The sequence below is a fragment of the Xiphophorus couchianus genome, chromosome 20, assembly GCF_001444195.1.
Source record: "Xiphophorus couchianus chromosome 20, X_couchianus-1.0, whole genome shotgun sequence".
Lineage (NCBI taxonomy): Eukaryota > Metazoa > Chordata > Actinopteri > Cyprinodontiformes > Poeciliidae > Xiphophorus > Xiphophorus couchianus.
In genome coordinates, this window is record NC_040247.1 from 7708702 (window position 1) to 7727307 (window position 18606).

The 18606-nt window shown below is 35.0% G+C and overlaps 1 protein-coding gene across 1 annotated transcript in view; it reads right to left on the bottom strand.

Annotated features, from left to right (window-relative positions):
- igsf21a (immunoglobin superfamily, member 21a) overlaps positions 1-17006 on the bottom strand; it is a 169574-nt gene extending 152568 nt beyond the window's left edge. The window contains exon 1 of the mRNA XM_028002597.1: positions 16585-17006. Coding sequence (XP_027858398.1) covers positions 16585-16723 — 139 coding nt within the window. The 5' untranslated portion in view covers positions 16724-17006. The remainder of the gene's footprint in view (positions 1-16584) is intronic.
- Between the last annotated feature and the right edge of the window lie 1600 nt (positions 17007-18606).

Here is an 18606-nt window from a genome sequence, read left to right on the forward strand (position 1 = left end):
CTGTGTCTTATTTCAAGAAAGTTGAAAAACAGATTTTTTCCTTAATTATGTAATAATTAAATAACTTTCATTAAGTAAGGACACTATAATAATTAAACTCCACATGAGAATTGAACATTTGCAATTTAGTTGGGAAAGTTTTTCCACGTGTGCTACAGGAAGATAGAAAATAACAATAAGAAAAGCTTGAAGAAAAAAATTCCTCAAGGGTAAAAGAAAAAAAAGTTGCATCAGAATTTGCTCCACCCACTAAAGAATGTGGAGGAGGCAGTATGGCTCTGTTTAACAGATCATTTAGAAAGCAGGAGAAAAATACATTTCTTTTATTAGAACTCGTGTCTTATGATCTTTTAATAGTAATTCTGATTTTAAAAAAATCATTTAGTTTTTTGAAATAGGAATATTTCATTAAACTCTCTTGACAGTAATAAAATAAATAAATACACCGAACTGACCTATGGAGGCTACATTTGCATAATAAAACACATTTATCAAGTCTCATTCAACCTTAATACATGTGAGTATGGGAGGATGCACAATGCACTAATTAAAAGTAAAGAAACATCACATGACAAGCTTAGTTTAGTGCTTTAAATGCTTCTTGACAGCCAATGAATATTGAATATTGGACATGCAGACAATGGGAAAAAATGTACACCCCAAGTCATATTCAGACCATTAATGAGTGAATTAACAGGTCAGAGAGCCTGGTGGCGGTTCATGGCAGCTTCGCTCCTGTCACACTGCCCTGGGCAGCTGCGGCTACAATTCAGTAGCTTGCCACCATCAGCATCTAAATATATGCATGACTGAATGAATCACTGAATGTAGTGTGATCAGGCCATTTACAAATAATCAAGTGTCATTATGTAGTACTATTGTAAATGAGAAATTGCAGTTCATATTTATGATTTAAAAATTACATAGGGCAACAAAGAACCCACAAGTCTCTTGCTTTAAGAGTCAAGTCCTTCGAGGTCCCAACGGGATCTGGTTCTGGTCAGAATATGGTAGAAAACCAAAAACATTGTGAACTGAGGATCTGAGGGAATCTTGTCACATGTCTATAAATGTAATTTATTGACCTTTCCCTTATGAGTTTTTCTATGACTGGTGAAACTCAAGTCACATAATTATAAATTGCATGAGATTCTATAGAGCAAGGGTGCTCAAGTCCAGTCCTGCAACTTTTAGATGCATCCTTACTCCAACAGACCAGGATCATCTCTGAACAGACCTGCTAACGAGCCATTCATTTGATTCAGGTGTGTTGGAGCAGGGAAGCATCTGAAAGTTGCAGGATGAGTTGAGGACTGGACTTGAGCACCCCTGCTATAGAGGCTGAAATTTGGTTGGGTTTTTCAGGAGTTGGGCAAGCTTTACCTTGTGTTTGGATTGGAAACTGTCACTCAGATCTTTAGGGGAGCACTTTTTCACAAACACTTCCATTTTGGCATCATCTTTGTTTTATAAATATTGGCATGATATTATTTGTGGTGTGTGCTTGTGATTTTTTGAGATTGGGTGTTAATAGCTTTAAAGTGTGGCAAGGACCTGATCACGTATAGCTTAAGACCTTTGCTTTTACAGAAGGGGTAGTTCTTTTTATTATGACAATAGTGAAAAATAAGATTTATCTGATCTTAATAGTAACACATTACTTTTTATTATATTTCAATTTATAGGCTTCTTTCATTTCTAACCAGATTATCATATGAATAATATGTAAATAAGGGATTTTGTCTACAAATTATGCTTTATGTTAAGTTTACACATTATTTTCTGCTTTTTGCTTCAATAGTAGGCCTTATTTCACTGCCTTTCGCTCTGTTTGAGTGTCCTTATTAACTAGTATTATTTTAATCCTCCATCCAATGACTGCTGTATGCAAAACAATGCATTTGTTGCTTCAGGCAGATCTTTTTTTGGCTCAGTATATTTTAATCTTTTTGTCAGCTGGTGCCTTCACTGATGGGTGGAGCTTAAGCAACAGGATTAATATTAACCGCTGTGCCACCACCACCACTGTGCAGCCTCAGACGGCATTATTAAGGAATATGCATTATGAGGACCCAATACCCCCTATTGATATGATTTATGTTACATTTTATTTTAGGATTATTACTCTGAACACAAGTAGTTTTGCATAAAGTCCCATCAGAATTAAAAGTAAGAGTAGAAAAGGAATGCAAAAAATAATGGCCAGAAGTCAGAGAGAAATGACAGATGTTGAGCTAAGAATGCATTTTAATTCTAAAGGAAAGAATTCATCTTTTCATTGCCCAGAATCTACAATAAAAGAGAACAATTATGTATAGAACTGCTAGCGGTTGTTTCTTTCTTAGCTGTAATTATGTTGGAAGAGGAATCAAAAGCATTTTAACATTAAACCCTTCGAGCTTGTCTAAAACTTTGAGTTCTTCTATGAAAATGAAGATTGTAATAAATTAAATACAGACATATAATTACAGTTCTTTCCAACATCAAATATTTCTCATCCGATTACAAAGACATTTTTACAAAATTGTAATTCGGGGATAATGTGCTCAGCAATCCACACATCTTTCCCTGCAACTGCAAAATAAACTGACATTGTACAATCGCAGAGCTTCCTGACAATGACATTTTCAATCTCAGAGTGTTACTATGGTATGATGAAACTTTCACTATCTTGTACACTGTGGCCCTATGTTCAGTAAGCTGTGACGACTAATCTTAACATTTCTTACATTCAACTCTCACAGGAAGAGATCACAACATATAAAAACTGAGCATATGAGAAGGTACATAAATCTATCTGCTGAAATAATGCTAATGAGATTTTATTTAATGTTCCCTATTTTGAAGAGGAGGTACCTAAATAAATTGTATGCTGTGAATTTATAATGCTATGTTAGTCATAAAATGTATAAGGAAGCAATGTAGTTTCCTTTTCTATCACCCATTCTGCTAAACAGGTTTGATTAAGCACAATTCAGTGTGAATATTGCAGCACAAACTTGGCCGAGTGCTGCCTTGACTTTTGCATGTCAGAAAATAATTATTTTCCACAATCTTTTTCCCTGGATATTTTTAACTTTCATTACATGCCAGATACACAGATTCCCAGTATAATGGCAGACATTATAAGAGAGGAGATAAATTAGTTTCCAAGTCTTCTGAGCTTTCTATATATTGCCTGAAGTTAATCATCCCAAGTCATCACTGCTAAAAGGATTTCATCAAAACAACCTTTATCCAGAGGAAAGAGAGCAGTAGGATTTAATACATTTTTCTAAAAGATGTCAAAAGAGAAATATATTCTCATTTTTTACTATTGAGGCAAATAACCACCAAGGTATAAAATGCAAGTACAAGTGGAAATCATTTCCACTGTAATCAATAAATCGATCATTAAAACACTAAGAACTAAGCAGTATACAAACAATAAAATAAGTCAGATTATTAATCTATTGTTAAATATCATTGTACATCAATAAAATAGCAAATTTAACATATATGCCATTTGTAGGAAAAAGTATTCTCTGACTAGGTTACAGTCGGCATTATGTTGCATCACTGTAACTGCCCTGGCATCAAGAGCAGCAGTTAGGCTAATGGTATGCCATTTTAGCAGTAAAGCTTGACACTGATGAAACACTTTTCTCTTATACTGCAGTTTCCTTCAGCGAGAGGACTCTGTTCACAGCAAATGTGAGCCTTTTCAACTTGTTCTGCAGACAATGAAGGTCACATTGAATCTGCAAGAAAGTGTGACGACTTTCTTGCTCGCTTCAGCCATTTCTGGAAACCGGGGAAACATAAATACAACCATATGCATAATGGGAACCTTCAAGCCAAAAAAGCCACATCACGCTTCTAAAAAAATGTTGTAGGGGTTGTAAAAGACTTTGTAAAGCCTGAACAGGAGGTGCATTTTAGGCCAAAATAGCATGATTTTATTATTAAAAGAAGATGAGTCAAACTTGGTGAGCAGTCACTGAAGTCAATAGATGACAGTAGTTGACTCATATATGGTGCCCACTGACCGTTTAGATTTTATAAAGTGATGGTTTAAAAAAAATAGAGTACCGTACTTGATTTGGCTTAGAATTAAAAAAATAAATAAAAAGACCTGTGTGCCTGGTAATACAGCTGGGATACACAAATAAAAATGAGATGATGGCAAAACCCGAAAACAAGAAATAGAAAAATCCATCTAGGTGTGATAAATGAGAGAAGACAGAAGTGTCAACCTCTAGTTAAAGGTCTGCCAGTGCGAGATCTGGAATGCATATGTAATGTAACATTAATCAATATTGACATATCACACAACACAAATTCTGTACAAAATGTTCGGTTTGGACAAAATACTTAAAAGTGATAAACAGAAATAAAATAGAAATTGGTAAACATTATAACTACATAGAATTTTAACAGGAGGTCTTCCAGTTTAGCAAAATATTATATCCGTTCAGCTTTGTACCTGTAAAGATAAAGGACAGTTGGGTCTTAAGCATGTCACTAGCTATTGACCATGAGTAGCTGAACAATGAAAGCTATGCGATAACTGGATAAAGGTGAGACATAATTTGTAAATGGGAACAGCTTGGAATTTCATGCTTACATGCTTCAAAAGACTGCAATCAGAAATGGAAAGACTCACACTTTGGCCTCACAAATGTGCACTTTTATACACATTAACACCTCCAAGAATAACAGCACCCCAAGAAACTGAAACTGACTAGTCATTACAGCTGCCCCCAGACTGTATTTTACTCCACCTTCAATAAGAGCAGCAGAGAGTTACCAGGTAGCAGCCAAACGCCACAGTTAAACCAGAGTTAAATTAATGCTGACAGTTTTATAAAGCGAAAATAAATTAGATCATCACAATTCATTCTATATATAAAAAATCTCAACGAAGGAGCAAGCAGCCAAAACATGAGTGTAATCATCCTTAAAGATGAAGTGGCCTGACCATATTAAGCTGCATCTTGGGAAAAGACTGGATAAATAAACATGTAAATCTGGCTATGGCACAAACTTGCTATCATTGTGTAGTTTGTGTCATGTTCAAGAGATTAATTCTCTGAACTTTCATGATAAGTTTTAGGATCAAAGACTGATAAATCAAGGAACTCATCTATCAGAAAATGACAGATGTTTTATGAGGAGGAAAATACTGACTTCTACTGTCATTTACCCACTGTGAAATGTTACTAATACCTGCTTCAGTAATTTCAGACAGATGTCTTCATATATCTTTCCTCTTTTTTTGGCAAGAGAAAATGTAGGATACTGTCCTCGAGGGAAAAAGTCTCTCTGAGGCTCATGCAGAGGAATTCAAGATGCATAAAAGGAAATAATCTGTTGTTATAAGACACATAGCCCACACAATCCATCCTTACTCCCATCTGCATAGCATCAGCCCACCAATAGTGACGTCAATGAGCAGATTAGAGTGTGCACCCCACCCCCTCAACCATCTCTTTCCTTTTTCACGCCTGATCAAGACTTTTCATGATGTTGCATTCACTGACTGAAAGGGTGCTTTGCTCTAGGTTTAACAAAAGAAACAAGTAAATGAGCAATTTGGGAATATTTACACATAAAACGGAATACACCCATATATTAATAAAATAGGGCTCTAAATATAAGTAGGATAAAAAGCAGTTTGTTTGTTTTTTTTACTTAAGGTGGCAGTATTTAAAAGATGTATAATGGTGGTGGCTTCCATATCTCTGATGATATTTTTGGTTTTAGTAGATTCTAAAAATAAATCAAACTCTTTACAAATAAATTCTTACCTAATGAAAATAAAATGTTATGACGGCATACAATCAACATTTCAACCTTTCTATTTAGAACTCTCCTATTCACTACATTCTGTTTTTGGCACTGTCATGTCAACTCCCCGTATTCTGTACTTTTTTGAGATGACCTTGATATACTTATCCTAACTGTGATAGAAATGACAGACTCATTTTGTTTTCAGGTTGATGTCACAGTGCCCAAGTAATTTTACTAATGTGCTAAAGCAATCCTGTGACTGTACCAAAAAAAAAATTAATAAAGTAATCATCTATGAACATATACTGTAAGTGTAAGCCTTGATGTAGTGAACTCTTTATGTCGGGATAAGAATGACATGCCATTTAAAAAAGGGTTCAAAATATTGGAAAAGGTGGAAAAAGACATGGCAATCATGCTTGAATATGATAAACAAAATCACACAGATAAGAATAAAATCCCATGAACTCGCTGATTTTATTGCTTCCTAAATTCAAATTTACCAAAGAGGTTATCAAAAAAATACTGTGGGTAGGGGAACATTTTGCACTACTTGTCAAAACCTTTGGTTACAGAAGCTTACAAAAGTGACGGTTATGCTTCTTCTGTGCAGATGTCTTGAGAGATGAGTACAGATTTTCTTGCCCCTATTTATCAAAATCACCAGCTGCTGGTGGAAGTTAGTTATTTCAACCTCCCACGGAATAAAAATATATCAGTAAAGTATATGAAGGTGTACCAGTAGAGTTACTTTTGCTGTTTATACTTCTTCCTCCAAGTATTTATTGTCCTCTTGTAATCACACATTTTATAATTTGATCAATTCATAGACTCGTTACTTGAGAACGTAAATTATTTTCAGTTTTACGGGAAAAATGTATAAATATTTTTCTTTTGCAAGAAGCCTTATTTATGGCATTTAGGGGGTAGTTTTACCCCCTAAATGTCATAAATATTTAGGGCCTAATGTGACAACATGAAAGTACATGTTTGTCATGGTGGCTCTACTTCAGCTGCATTATTTATATTGCAGTATATAATAACCACTAAGCCCTGAAGCTACAAGTAATAAGTTTTTTTCCATGCAAACTGCATAGCTTAGCATACTAACTACAACAATTATGGCAGTGGCTTTCTGGCAATTGTGTCACAAGAAAAACTACAGTTTGGCTGATCCAAAATGTCAGGAATATGAATTTATGCCATCTCACGTAAAAACCAAATAACTGTCAAGCATCAAATTCTCTACATAATATCAGGAATACTTGATACTTGTTATGATCCTTGAGTGTCATGGTATTGGGACAAATACCGTTGATTTTATTAAAGGCCAACTTTTATTGAAGAAAAATGTATGAGGGTCGCTGTAAAAATCATATGTTGATGCCGCTAAAAAAAAAAAAATTACCTCATCAGTCAGGACACTGACAACAACAAAAATAAATATAAATAAATAAAACACACTTTTGCACTTACAGAAGTTTTACTAATTAAAACCCAGCATTTTAGATTTGACCAACATCAGATCAATCATTTGATCTGATCAATCATCAGATCATTTGACCAACATCAGATCAATTAAAATAAAATAATAAATTATATATATATATTATTTTTTTTATACAGAAATGTAGGCTCAATGATTATTTTTAATACCTGCTTAAAGGCTGTTATTTCTAAAAGGTACTTCAAATCCATAAGTCTCATGAGAACACAACATTTATTGAATATAATTATGAGAGAGATAAAACACAAGATATCAATATTCTCTGCACCACGATGCAAATAGTGGAGGCCATCTTAAAGTAATGATCAAATAGAATTAAAATATCAGATCTTTGTGTCCTGTCATGTCATGTAACGTAAACAAAAAAAATCATGTTTACATATAGTTACACTCATACTCCTTTAAGTGATAGTCAAAAAATTTACTGAATGAATTGAATGAAACTGCAGAGACAATTGCAGGTTATACTGATTTTTTTGTTGTCAAACCTATTTCATTATTATCATGATTTTCATTTTGCATGCACTACCCTGGCTGAAGTACTTTTACAAAAGCTGTCATTTCTGGGTCACTGACTTGCTCAAGTTTTAATCTGGGTCTTTTATTACAATAAATGGGAGTTTAAGGTAAAAAAAAAAAGAAGATCCAGACTAAAAGGTGAGAAAAAAAGAAGTCACACTTCAATTGAAGGTAATTGTAGCAGAAGACACATGCAGATAATATTTAGACTGGTCCAAAATTTAAAACATTTGTTTTCCCTTTTTAGGCATTAGGATGCATACAAGTCCTCTTTTAATTGAATAAACATTCTCATTTCTGTCACAGTACATTCAACATGTGTGGGACATCAATCTGAAATAGTGATCTTCACTATACTCTTTTGGTTCTTTTTCTGTAAATGCAGAATTGTCTGGATAAATCACAAGGTTTAGATACAATTGGTACTTCCTGCTGCAAAGCATTCCCCAAATGTGAGAAAATGCACAAGTGAAAAAGAATGAGGAGAAATCGATAAATAAATCAGTTATACTGCACTTGGGGGGTTTAGTATACTTTAGCAAAGTCCACCATAGGCTTGTCGTATAAGAGCAATATACAAGGATGTATAAGATTATTTATGCAGCCACAATGTCTGACCAAAGACACAATAGAAGACCTGAAAAAATGGATTCTAAATCTGTGGATAATCACTTTATGTAACTCCTGAAAGCTGCAGTATAATGCAAAGCTTGATTATTGTTAGATCGTGGCCTAACTACAACCCACACCACAGCGAGTGTCTTTTCCAACATCCGGTGAGTCAGGACCAGTCGTCAATAGAAGATTGCCACACTCCACCGGAAGTCTAACCTATATCCAGGGCTTCTCTAATCTGTCAACATTGTCATGATACACCATCTGCAAACCAACCTACAATTCTGCCATGTGAAGCAAGACCTTTTCCTGCATTCATTAACAGATGGGTTTTAAATAAACTTCCTCTTAAAAATACACAAAGTACAAAAAAGAGAAAACATTTTAAGTGTAGATCACATGCAATATTGTCTAAATGCAACAACCAAAAACTTAAAATTAAATTATTAATTCAGATTTCTTCCTTAAAAATTTTGTTTGTGGTGCACAGATTGCCTGCTGAATAACAAATTGATCATTCTGTATTTTTAATAAAACAAAGTAGAAAAGAGTTTCAAATGTTTGCCTTTATGAAAGAAAGTTATACAGTTTCCTACGTTTTTGGGTTGAATGTTTTCTATTTTGGTCATCTCAAAATAGTTTTTAGTCTATTTCCAGCCGTTTTTAAAACCCTGCTTACTATGATAATAAAAAAATGTAAGTAAAAAAAGAACATGGCCAATCAAAGAAAAATACTTAAACAAAATCTACACCTGAGATAGGTATTAGTTAAATAGAAAGCCGGCTGCATTTTTAAAAGAAAAACAGTTTCAGAAAAGCAGCAATTTTATATAATTTCATTTCATTTTTGAACACTGCAAATTACATTTTTGTCTCTTGGAGAATTCTCTAAGGCTCTGTGCAGCAATTTTACTAAATAGAAAATCTTGTATGCCAGTAATACCACGTTGTAGCAACATAAAACCTGTATATATATATATATATATATATATATATATATATAAACACATTTAAAAAATCATGACCGGAACGTTATTGATTGTACAAAGGCATTAGTAAACATGGAGATGATGATAAGATTTACATGGTCTGCTTTCACAACTGATTGGCTGCACTTTCAGAAATAGTTTAAATATTTTAAAATCACTGAAACCCCTTTAGCCAAATCTAAGCAGTACAGTCTATTGCATTAAGATAACTTATGTATGTTTTGATCTTTTTTAAATAATAATAAAAGTAGGTCTGAGATGCTAATTATTTTTTGCACTCACTCAGATATGAGATGATTAACATAATTACAAAAATATAGTAATTTCACAACAATTGAAAACTGCATTCATCTTGAATTCTTTACAATAAAGAAGTTTAGCTTGACCACACTACTTCAAATATATTTTTAGACATATTTTTTCTCTGTGCAGAAAATATCTGTCTAAAAAGAAGCAGAAACTCGGGTAAAAAACACTGCTGCGGAGGTAGGTAGCGATAATGACCAACCCCCTCACAAAATACTGACAGCATGTTTTTTGGGGGGATATTGTTTACCATTTCAGTACAGGATCGGAATTTGGCTGAGGACAAATCTTGCCCAAAGAATCAAAACAGTCAAATATCCCCATTGTTATTCTGGCTTCTAAAATGCATGGCAATTATGGGCACCCCACAAAAATGAGCTTCTCTCTCAATATTTCTCAAAATATTAGTTTCTCAACTGTACACAAATATTTTTATTTTAGACAACCACATCTTAAGCATCGACATGCTTAAGATGCATGTAGATCACACAGATCTTTAAATGTGTCATAAATTTCAGGACAGAGGTAACTTCGATGACAAACATACTGACTGATTAAAAAAATATGTCTTTTTTTTATGAACAATGTAGTATGAAAATTTATGAAATGTTCATACTACAATTATAGCCTTTAATAGAAATGCTTAATAAATAAAAATGTTAGAAAAATCTTTGTAAGTATTTTGTGAAGGATCATACAAGTGTACATAATTCCTCATTGTGTATGACAAATGTCCTTCAAAAGTATTAGTGTTGCAGAACCAGGATTAGGGAGGAAAATAGTTGAGGCAAAATATCAGTATTGCTGTCTAAGCACATTTTTGCATAAAATACACCCACAAACTACCAACCACACATTACACATAGCTTTGTGCGAAATAGTTTCACCCAGGCCTTGTGTCCAGACGGGGAGAAGAAATTATTTTTGTCCCACAACTACACCAACGAGAACCGATTTCGATGCTTTAAGTAAATGAGACACGCAAGACAAACTGGAACTTAATAAAAACACATTGGAATTCAATTTAATTCCGTTTTCAATGGTAAGAGACTTTGAACATCTTGACTTGGCAAAATGTGCTCGCTTTAATTTGCAATGGTTTCTAAATACATCAGATTTTAATTATTTTGTCCACAGTCTTCTTAAACTGACCCTAAAGATTTTCTGTCAGATTAAGTTGTGGACTCCAGTTAGACCTTTCCAATTTGAATGTATGCTTGGGCTCACTCACTCACTCTGAAGAATGGAATCCCTCTTAATCGTTAGTCTTCTACCTTTCACCTCAAGGTTGAGAGGTCAAAGTGAATGCTATAAGCAACAGTTCATTATTTCCTCCATCATGACAAAACCCCTAATGCCATCCAAGTAAAGAGACATCCAGTTGTGAAACTACAATAAAACATTATGGTGGCAATTTCATAAACTGGAGGTTTCTTTGCTTGAAACAAGTGGTTTTGTCATGATGGAGGAAATACTTTTTTTTTTCAGCGATGCCCGGTGTTGTTTTTGTGCCCGAAATACTTTTACAATTGTGTTGATAAAGTTTACATTTGGTTTCATTAGACCATAAAACATTCTGCCACAGATATTATTTACAAATCCAACATACACCACAAATGGTGTTTTTCAAATGTTTTTTCTGGGTTCAAATATCTTTTGTTCAGAAAAAATAATTTGGTACATAAGAATAACAAACAATAACTTTGGATTTAATATAGTGTATTAAAACCTGAATTTGAGGTCGGGGTATAAGTGGTCACATGAAATTTTAATAGAAGCTTCCTTGGAATATGTACTGAACATGAAAATGTTAAATAGTAGTGGTAAAACCTATAGGTTTCCAAAATGTATGCTGTTTTCACTCTGAAAAAAGTCTTCTTGAAATAAGTCTTCTTCCATGTGACATCCAACAAGTGAAAACACCTTAAGGTTTAAACTTGTGTGAATTTTTTGACAAGCTGCAAAAATTCTACTTAACCACTTGTTTTGACTCTTGTAATATCTCTTTTGTAAACAACAAAAAAACAGTGTTTTACTGTTTTCTATTACGATGTTACATCTAACATATTGTTAACATAGTATAGCTGCATTTTTTGGGGCCAAAACCAGTAAATTATTTTCTAAAGGCTTTGTATGAGGTAGAAGTTGCCAGGCAACTACAGACATCAACATGATTTTGTTGTCTTTTGTGAGAGCCAGGCAAGCTGTCTTATCCCAATTTTGAAATACAACAAGACACTGGACTGCTACAAATATGTAACATACTAAACAAGATACAGCAAGAAATGTATTTCAAAGAGACATGGCAGAACATGTTAAGCATTATAACTAGCTATGTATGGGAAGACTATTGCAAGTGTGCAAGAGAAGAAAACAATTTTATCAGTACAAAGTTACAGATAAACTCAACAAATCAGAAAAGTGGCAACAATAAATTATGGAAAGTATAAAATAATATTTAAGGTTTTTTATTATATGCTATAACTGTAGTCATTTAAAAATGCAGTGTAAAGACTGCAATATGTGATGACAGAGTTTTACTCTGAGAAACCAAAGAAAGACTGAGACATTAGCTAGCAATATATATCACAAAATAAGTTTTTCTCAATAGACATATGAGAAAGGGTCAATGTAGACTTTTGATTTAAACAAAATCAAAAGTCACTGGCCAATCATGTGGGTTTTACAATTGTGGGATTGAGTGACGCAGAGTTAGGTTGACACACACAGCACAGCAGTAGCAGGCAGATGCGCAAATGGATAATGACTGTGCAGCTGTTGCCTCTTACTTTAGGCAACAGGTAGACAAGCATTGTTGTTAAGGACCCAAAAATTGTAGCCATGAGGCCGTATTTTGGCTATTTAAAGTCAGACATAAAAAGTAGTATACACTGCAAATTATGTTGATCATATGTTCAAAATAAGTTCCATCTGTTTTACTACCTGAACCAGTGGCACCTGCTAGATCACGCACAATGTAAAGCTTAACAATCTGAGACGAGAGCAAGTGTTACCCCCCCATGCCAAAAACAACGCCTGTACAGCATAATATCTGACCCAGGTCAATGAACAGATTGGCAGCACTGAGACAGCACTCTCCTAATTGGATTTTTTTTTTTTTTTTGAGCAAACATAATGTCTATTTTATTTATTTAATTTTTGTCTTTGAAAGTTGCTGGAGTTTGCACAGAGGATAGAAACAACTGAAGTTTTTTTCTTTCTCAATGTAGACAATTTCTATTTTATTGTTTAAAATTTTTTCCTGAAAGCTGCTTTACAATGATTTATTTCAATATGATTGCACATCACAAACAATATTCTTTACATGTTTTTTTTTTTAACAACATTAGAATCTATATTTTGCTTAAATGAACCTTCAAAATGAAATAAGGTAATAAAATTTTTAAATATAAAAAAATACAGAAAAAATATTTCTTAAAACACTATTATTTATTTTTCCTCTGCAGAGAACATGACCTAGAGCTAATCTCCAACACTATTCTTTACAACACCACAATTTAATTTTTCGTGACATTAAATGTCAAGCAAATTGGTGTTCTAGGATATCTGATCCTTATGACTAAAAAATACAAAAAATACATATTGCGCTATTTCAAAGTTTGTTATCCATATTATGATATAACTTTCTAATGACTTCTTTTTCCTCTGCCTTCTGCTTAAGAGCAGTTTTAAAGAAAAACCTCTAAAACATTAATATATACCTGAGCAGTAGACTGGTCTCTGCGACTTTGTTTATTACAGAATCATTGCCAAACGACATGAGAATTTCTTTCTCAGGTTCAGGATCTGCTTCAAACACTAAATCTCATTTTTAAAAAAGGTCAAGTGTCTCAGCACCAATCTTCAGTCTTTACAAAGTTCTCTGATCAATTCAGGTCAATTGTGATGGGTTAGGGTTAGCTGAATCATCAAGTATTCAAGGCCATATTTCCTAAAATGCTGTCCCAGACCATACTCTTCATTATTAATCCTAATACTATCCACTCAACGAGTAATTCTACATGTCCGCTCGGGACTTGAGGGCACACAAAGTAGCCCTACTCTGACTGTAAGGCTCAAATACAGATATGGGGCATTGTATCATAAAAATATATAAATTATGCAATGTTATGTTAAAGGCAACACACCACACAATTCATTGACTTGACTGAACAGTGGTTTGTCTTATCCATTTTATCGTCCTCATCAGTTATTACTAATCGTAAGCTTGTTCTTGTGAAAAAGTTGCCAATATTTGCATATATAGCTGTAGCTGTTTCCAGAGCTTTCCTCTTTTCCTTTTCCTTTTCCACACCAATCTTGCACTTTTTACTTTCCATCTTTTAAACAGCACTGACTAAGAACATTGAAATGTGTCAGTGACTTTATGCTCTATGTTGCTTCAGTGTGGCCATGGGTTACATTTCTGTTGATGTGGCAATGTTACGTAACCCGGAGCCAGGACTGTACATAAATAAAATATATTAAAAAACGATAAAACAGTCACTTGTGGCCCTAACTTCAGACCAGCCCACCGGCAATTTTACAGGTCCTCCTGATTAGTTATCTGAGCCTCACTGAGAATATAAATAATTGCTTTTTAAATTTCTTTTTTCATTGCTTATTCTTAAAAAATAGCTATATTTAAAAATAGCTACAGAAAGTAGAACTTTTGAGAATTTATATTCCAAACCTATATAGTATCAGCAAAAAAAAATCTATTTTTGTTCTCCTGTAATGCTTGAAGTTTTTAGTTTCAAATATGCCTGTTTTATTTGCCCAAAGAAGTTGCACATTTTGATGACAAGTTCATCTAAAATATAGCTAAGAAATATATGAATATTCTGCCTGTCTGATAAACCGTACATCTGTACATCTGTAACATGACCCACTCACCATAAAAACATGGCAATTATTTTACAAAACACAAAGCACAAGTAGCTGCACATTGCTACAGTAGATACAGTCTCTTTAAACCAACTAAGCCACAAAGCGATAAGTTACCTTAGTTCCCTAAGTTAAAGTAACTTAAATGACTGATACTTCTTTTTCCCTAAAAGCACACACTTGGGGAAATTTATGTGTGTGTATGGTTGTTGGTCCTGTATGGATTTGTGATGCCTTGGGACAGACTGGCAGACTCTCCAGGGTGTACCCTGCCTCCTGTCTCCCTCCCAATGACTGCTGGAAACAGGCACTTATCACGTATAAACAATAGATGGATAGATGGAAAAATGTCCAAAGATGAAAAAACGGCAACACCTTGTGGACTGCAAGTAAGATGATAAAACAAGTATCAGTGAATTATGTATAATAGCTTTTTTTTTTTTTTTGATAGATTCATGGGATTAATAAACATGCATGGCAGTTTAGATAAAGATGAGGGTGAAGACATTGACCTTAGTTTGATTGAATATTGTCCATAAAACAAAACCCATAGAAGAAAACTTTGTGTAAAATCTGCTTTCAATCACATATCATATTAGAAACAAATAAAGGGAAAAATCCTAGGTGAAATATTAGGGTGCTTCTGTTGTTAAACAATATGTTGTTATTCCAGACATTATAATACTGCCTCTCAGTGTTGTCTTACAGTTACACCTGCACATAAATGTCACAGTCACTTAACAGTTTAAGCTGTTTGAAATCACTGTGATTGCATTGTTGAGGTGCACTAATCCTAAGTACAGGCAGAGCACAGCACCTGTGTGCACTTCATTATTCTCTCAGCAAAGAGTCTCATATGTGTGATTTTCAACAAAAAGATCAACTGAACGATTTCCAATATGGATCTGAAGCATCATAAAAGCTTCAAAACAAGTGCACACCAACAACAGGTTAAAAAATGAGGCTGGCTGCTCTAGTGGTGCTTTTTTTGTGGACAGGAGTGAACTCTCCTCTGAAGTCCTTCAAAGAACACGCTGCATTTACACAGCACATTATATCTGAACTCTACTTGAATTAGAGGAACACTGACTTTCTTTTTTTTTCCAAGAAAAAGGACAAACTGCTTCTGAATGCTTGCAGATAAAGCATCCTCTCTAAGATGAGTATCAGAATGCAAGGGGCAAGACGCTTCCGTCAAAAGCCGAAACAGAGCAAGCAATTTAAGGGACATGTTTAAATTTCTGACCGCACAGGAAGAAGCTTAGAGCGTTTCATTCTCCTCTCAAAATGAGAGTTTTTATTACTCTGTAAATTGTGGCTATTATTTAACACTTTACACCAATTAAAACATAAACGTCGCTTTCCCTCCTCTGATAAAACATACCATCGGCGGTTATACACACGCGACAGAAGCACCACTACTCAGGGCACATCGAGCTGAAGGCAGATGCTCATAATGCAGCACTTTAAATGCCTTTCAATACAACAACTTTCAAATCTGTTTGAGCTCAATCTGGTGTTTACAAGGCACATCACACAGTGTGTTTCTGCATTTATTTCTTTAGTTGCACCATTTTCAAAAGTCGCTGCTGTCATGCGTGCTGGTTGTTATAGTCGGTGCAGATGTATCAAGTCTTGAACATATAATCAGGCCTGCCGCCGCCGCTTTACTTGCGTTTTCTTCAGGCTCATCGACCTCGCTCATCTACAGCCTGAGCTGAATCCGACCATTATTCATTGATTTCGCTCTTTCAACACTCGCTTGGCGCTGATGGCGGGGAAAGTTGGCATGAGGAAAGCGTGGCACCGATCGCCTCCATCCGGTTGTCCGGTTCATAGCCAGTTAGAAGCCATGTTTCACTTGCACATATGAAAACCCTCAACTCTTTTGACAGTTTTGCTATTGTTAAAAGCCCAAGCACAGATAGGAGGGACGCGAAAGGCTCCCGCTGTGAGAGAGAGAAAAAGATATGACAGGGTCAGACTTACCGACGGCTAAATCCAGCAGATCTGCGCACAGGAGCAAGCACAACGAGAAGACGGTCATCTTTCCCTTATTTTGCAATAAATCCCAAACTCCATCTGCGTTTACATGCTCTCCTGGTTTCGGCCGTGTAATCCCGAGCATTCCAGAGGTATACGATGGAAAGATGTCCCCAAACTATTCATGATGCAGCTCAAGTCGAAGTGGAGAAATCGGAGAAGTTGACAAAGGATGCAGCATTCAGAGCCAAGAACACCGAGCATCAGATTTTTTTTAAAAAAATGTCTCACTGCATCCGTTTATAAACAAGCGGAGCGGGTTTTTTCCCCTGTCTGTTCTAAGAGATTAAACAATAGGGAACTGAGCTGAGCCACAAAGCGATAGGCTGTGGAAAAACAGAGGTTTGGATGAAAACGTGTGCCTCTCTCCTCTCCTCCCACCCTCCAGACAGGAGATCACTCCTTCCTGATCACTCCTTCTTTTATTTCACACAATTTTCCTTAATCCTCCCCTGGATTCAGACCCTCCTAATTCTACCCATTAAGCCGATTTATTTCCGTTGGAGGTTTTTTCCCCAATAAAAACAACAAATACTATCCTTACATACTGGCATACCGCAACCCTATAGTTGAAATTATGACACAATTGCACGCGTAAAGAAGTCCCCAGCTGTGCTCTTGTCATCCCTTGAAAACATTTTCAAGGGTTGTTTTATTAATATATTCAAAGAATCTCAAAAGAAAAGCTCATGTTGAAATATAAAAGGTGATTTAAAGCAGGATCACTTGGCTTTATTGCTCTTCCTAAGAGCTATTAAATCGAGTTACCTCAATTTGATCTGCAGTCTCATGTTAAGGTAACCAGTAAGTCACAATAACACAAACCAGCGAGATAAAACAAGCCCCAGGAATGTCTTGTTGAAAGATTGTTATGGCTATTAAAACTTATTTAAACTTCATAATTAGCCTATATGTATGTTTAATGGCCCAAATGAGGTTAATGAAGGCTAGTCATCCAGTTTAAATTGGCTGCAGTAATTTCTTTGATTAAAGAACACCATCCTCAAGCAACAAGTGTGGATTCCAGGAATTCAATTTCATTCTTAATTTTTAATCTCTTGATATTTTTGCAATGTGTTGTAATGCTGTTTATGTCCAGTATTTAAAAAAGATGAAAAACTTCATCTACACTTTTTTTTTTAAATCAGGCATGGTGTGGGTCCACCGTGTTTTCTGGATTATAAAGTCAGTGCAGCCATCTTTCCTGAAAGCTTACAGTTCACATTTTTACTTGCCGGACTTGACAGGTGTGTACCACTGCCAAATGTGCCTATACCTGTTTTATTGATCATGGCATCACTTGATTGCCCAACAAACTCATCTGACCTAAACCACATAAACTATGAGGTATTCAAAAGATGCGTTTTCCAAGCTTCCACATTACAGAGCATCCAGGCCCTGTGACTCCCCCACTCAGTTCTCTCAGACTAACCAGCAGCAATTAGCGAACACCTAGTGAAACTGCACATCTGTGCAATCTACTTCTCAGTGCAATGCTGGTAAAACATGTTGCTAAAAGCAGGATTTTCTTAAAGAAACACAAGTTCTAATTCAAGACGTTAAATTACTAAGTCAAATTTCTTTAAAAGGGATCCACAATTAGTTGAACATGTTGGCATAAATATAGTTTTCCTAGTAACTAAAACATTGCTGTTTGTAGTGCGTAAAAACTTACAATTACAGAAAAAAAAAATTTATATCCTTCATTAAACTTTTCATCCATGGAAGTTGCCACTTTTTCACTTGTGCAATGAATGCTGGGTTGATGACACAGTTGTGTCCGTTCTGTTCTGGACTCTACAGAGTAGGGCTGTAACAATTCCTTGAATGGTTCGATTTTTAAAATTCCACGAGGAAAATTACCTGCCACAAAGCTTCACTAAATTATGTTTTACTATTTAGTGAACTGTGTTCTGGGCGAGTGATTATTTGTGTTGCGCAATGCTCTTACTTCAGCCTATTAGTTGT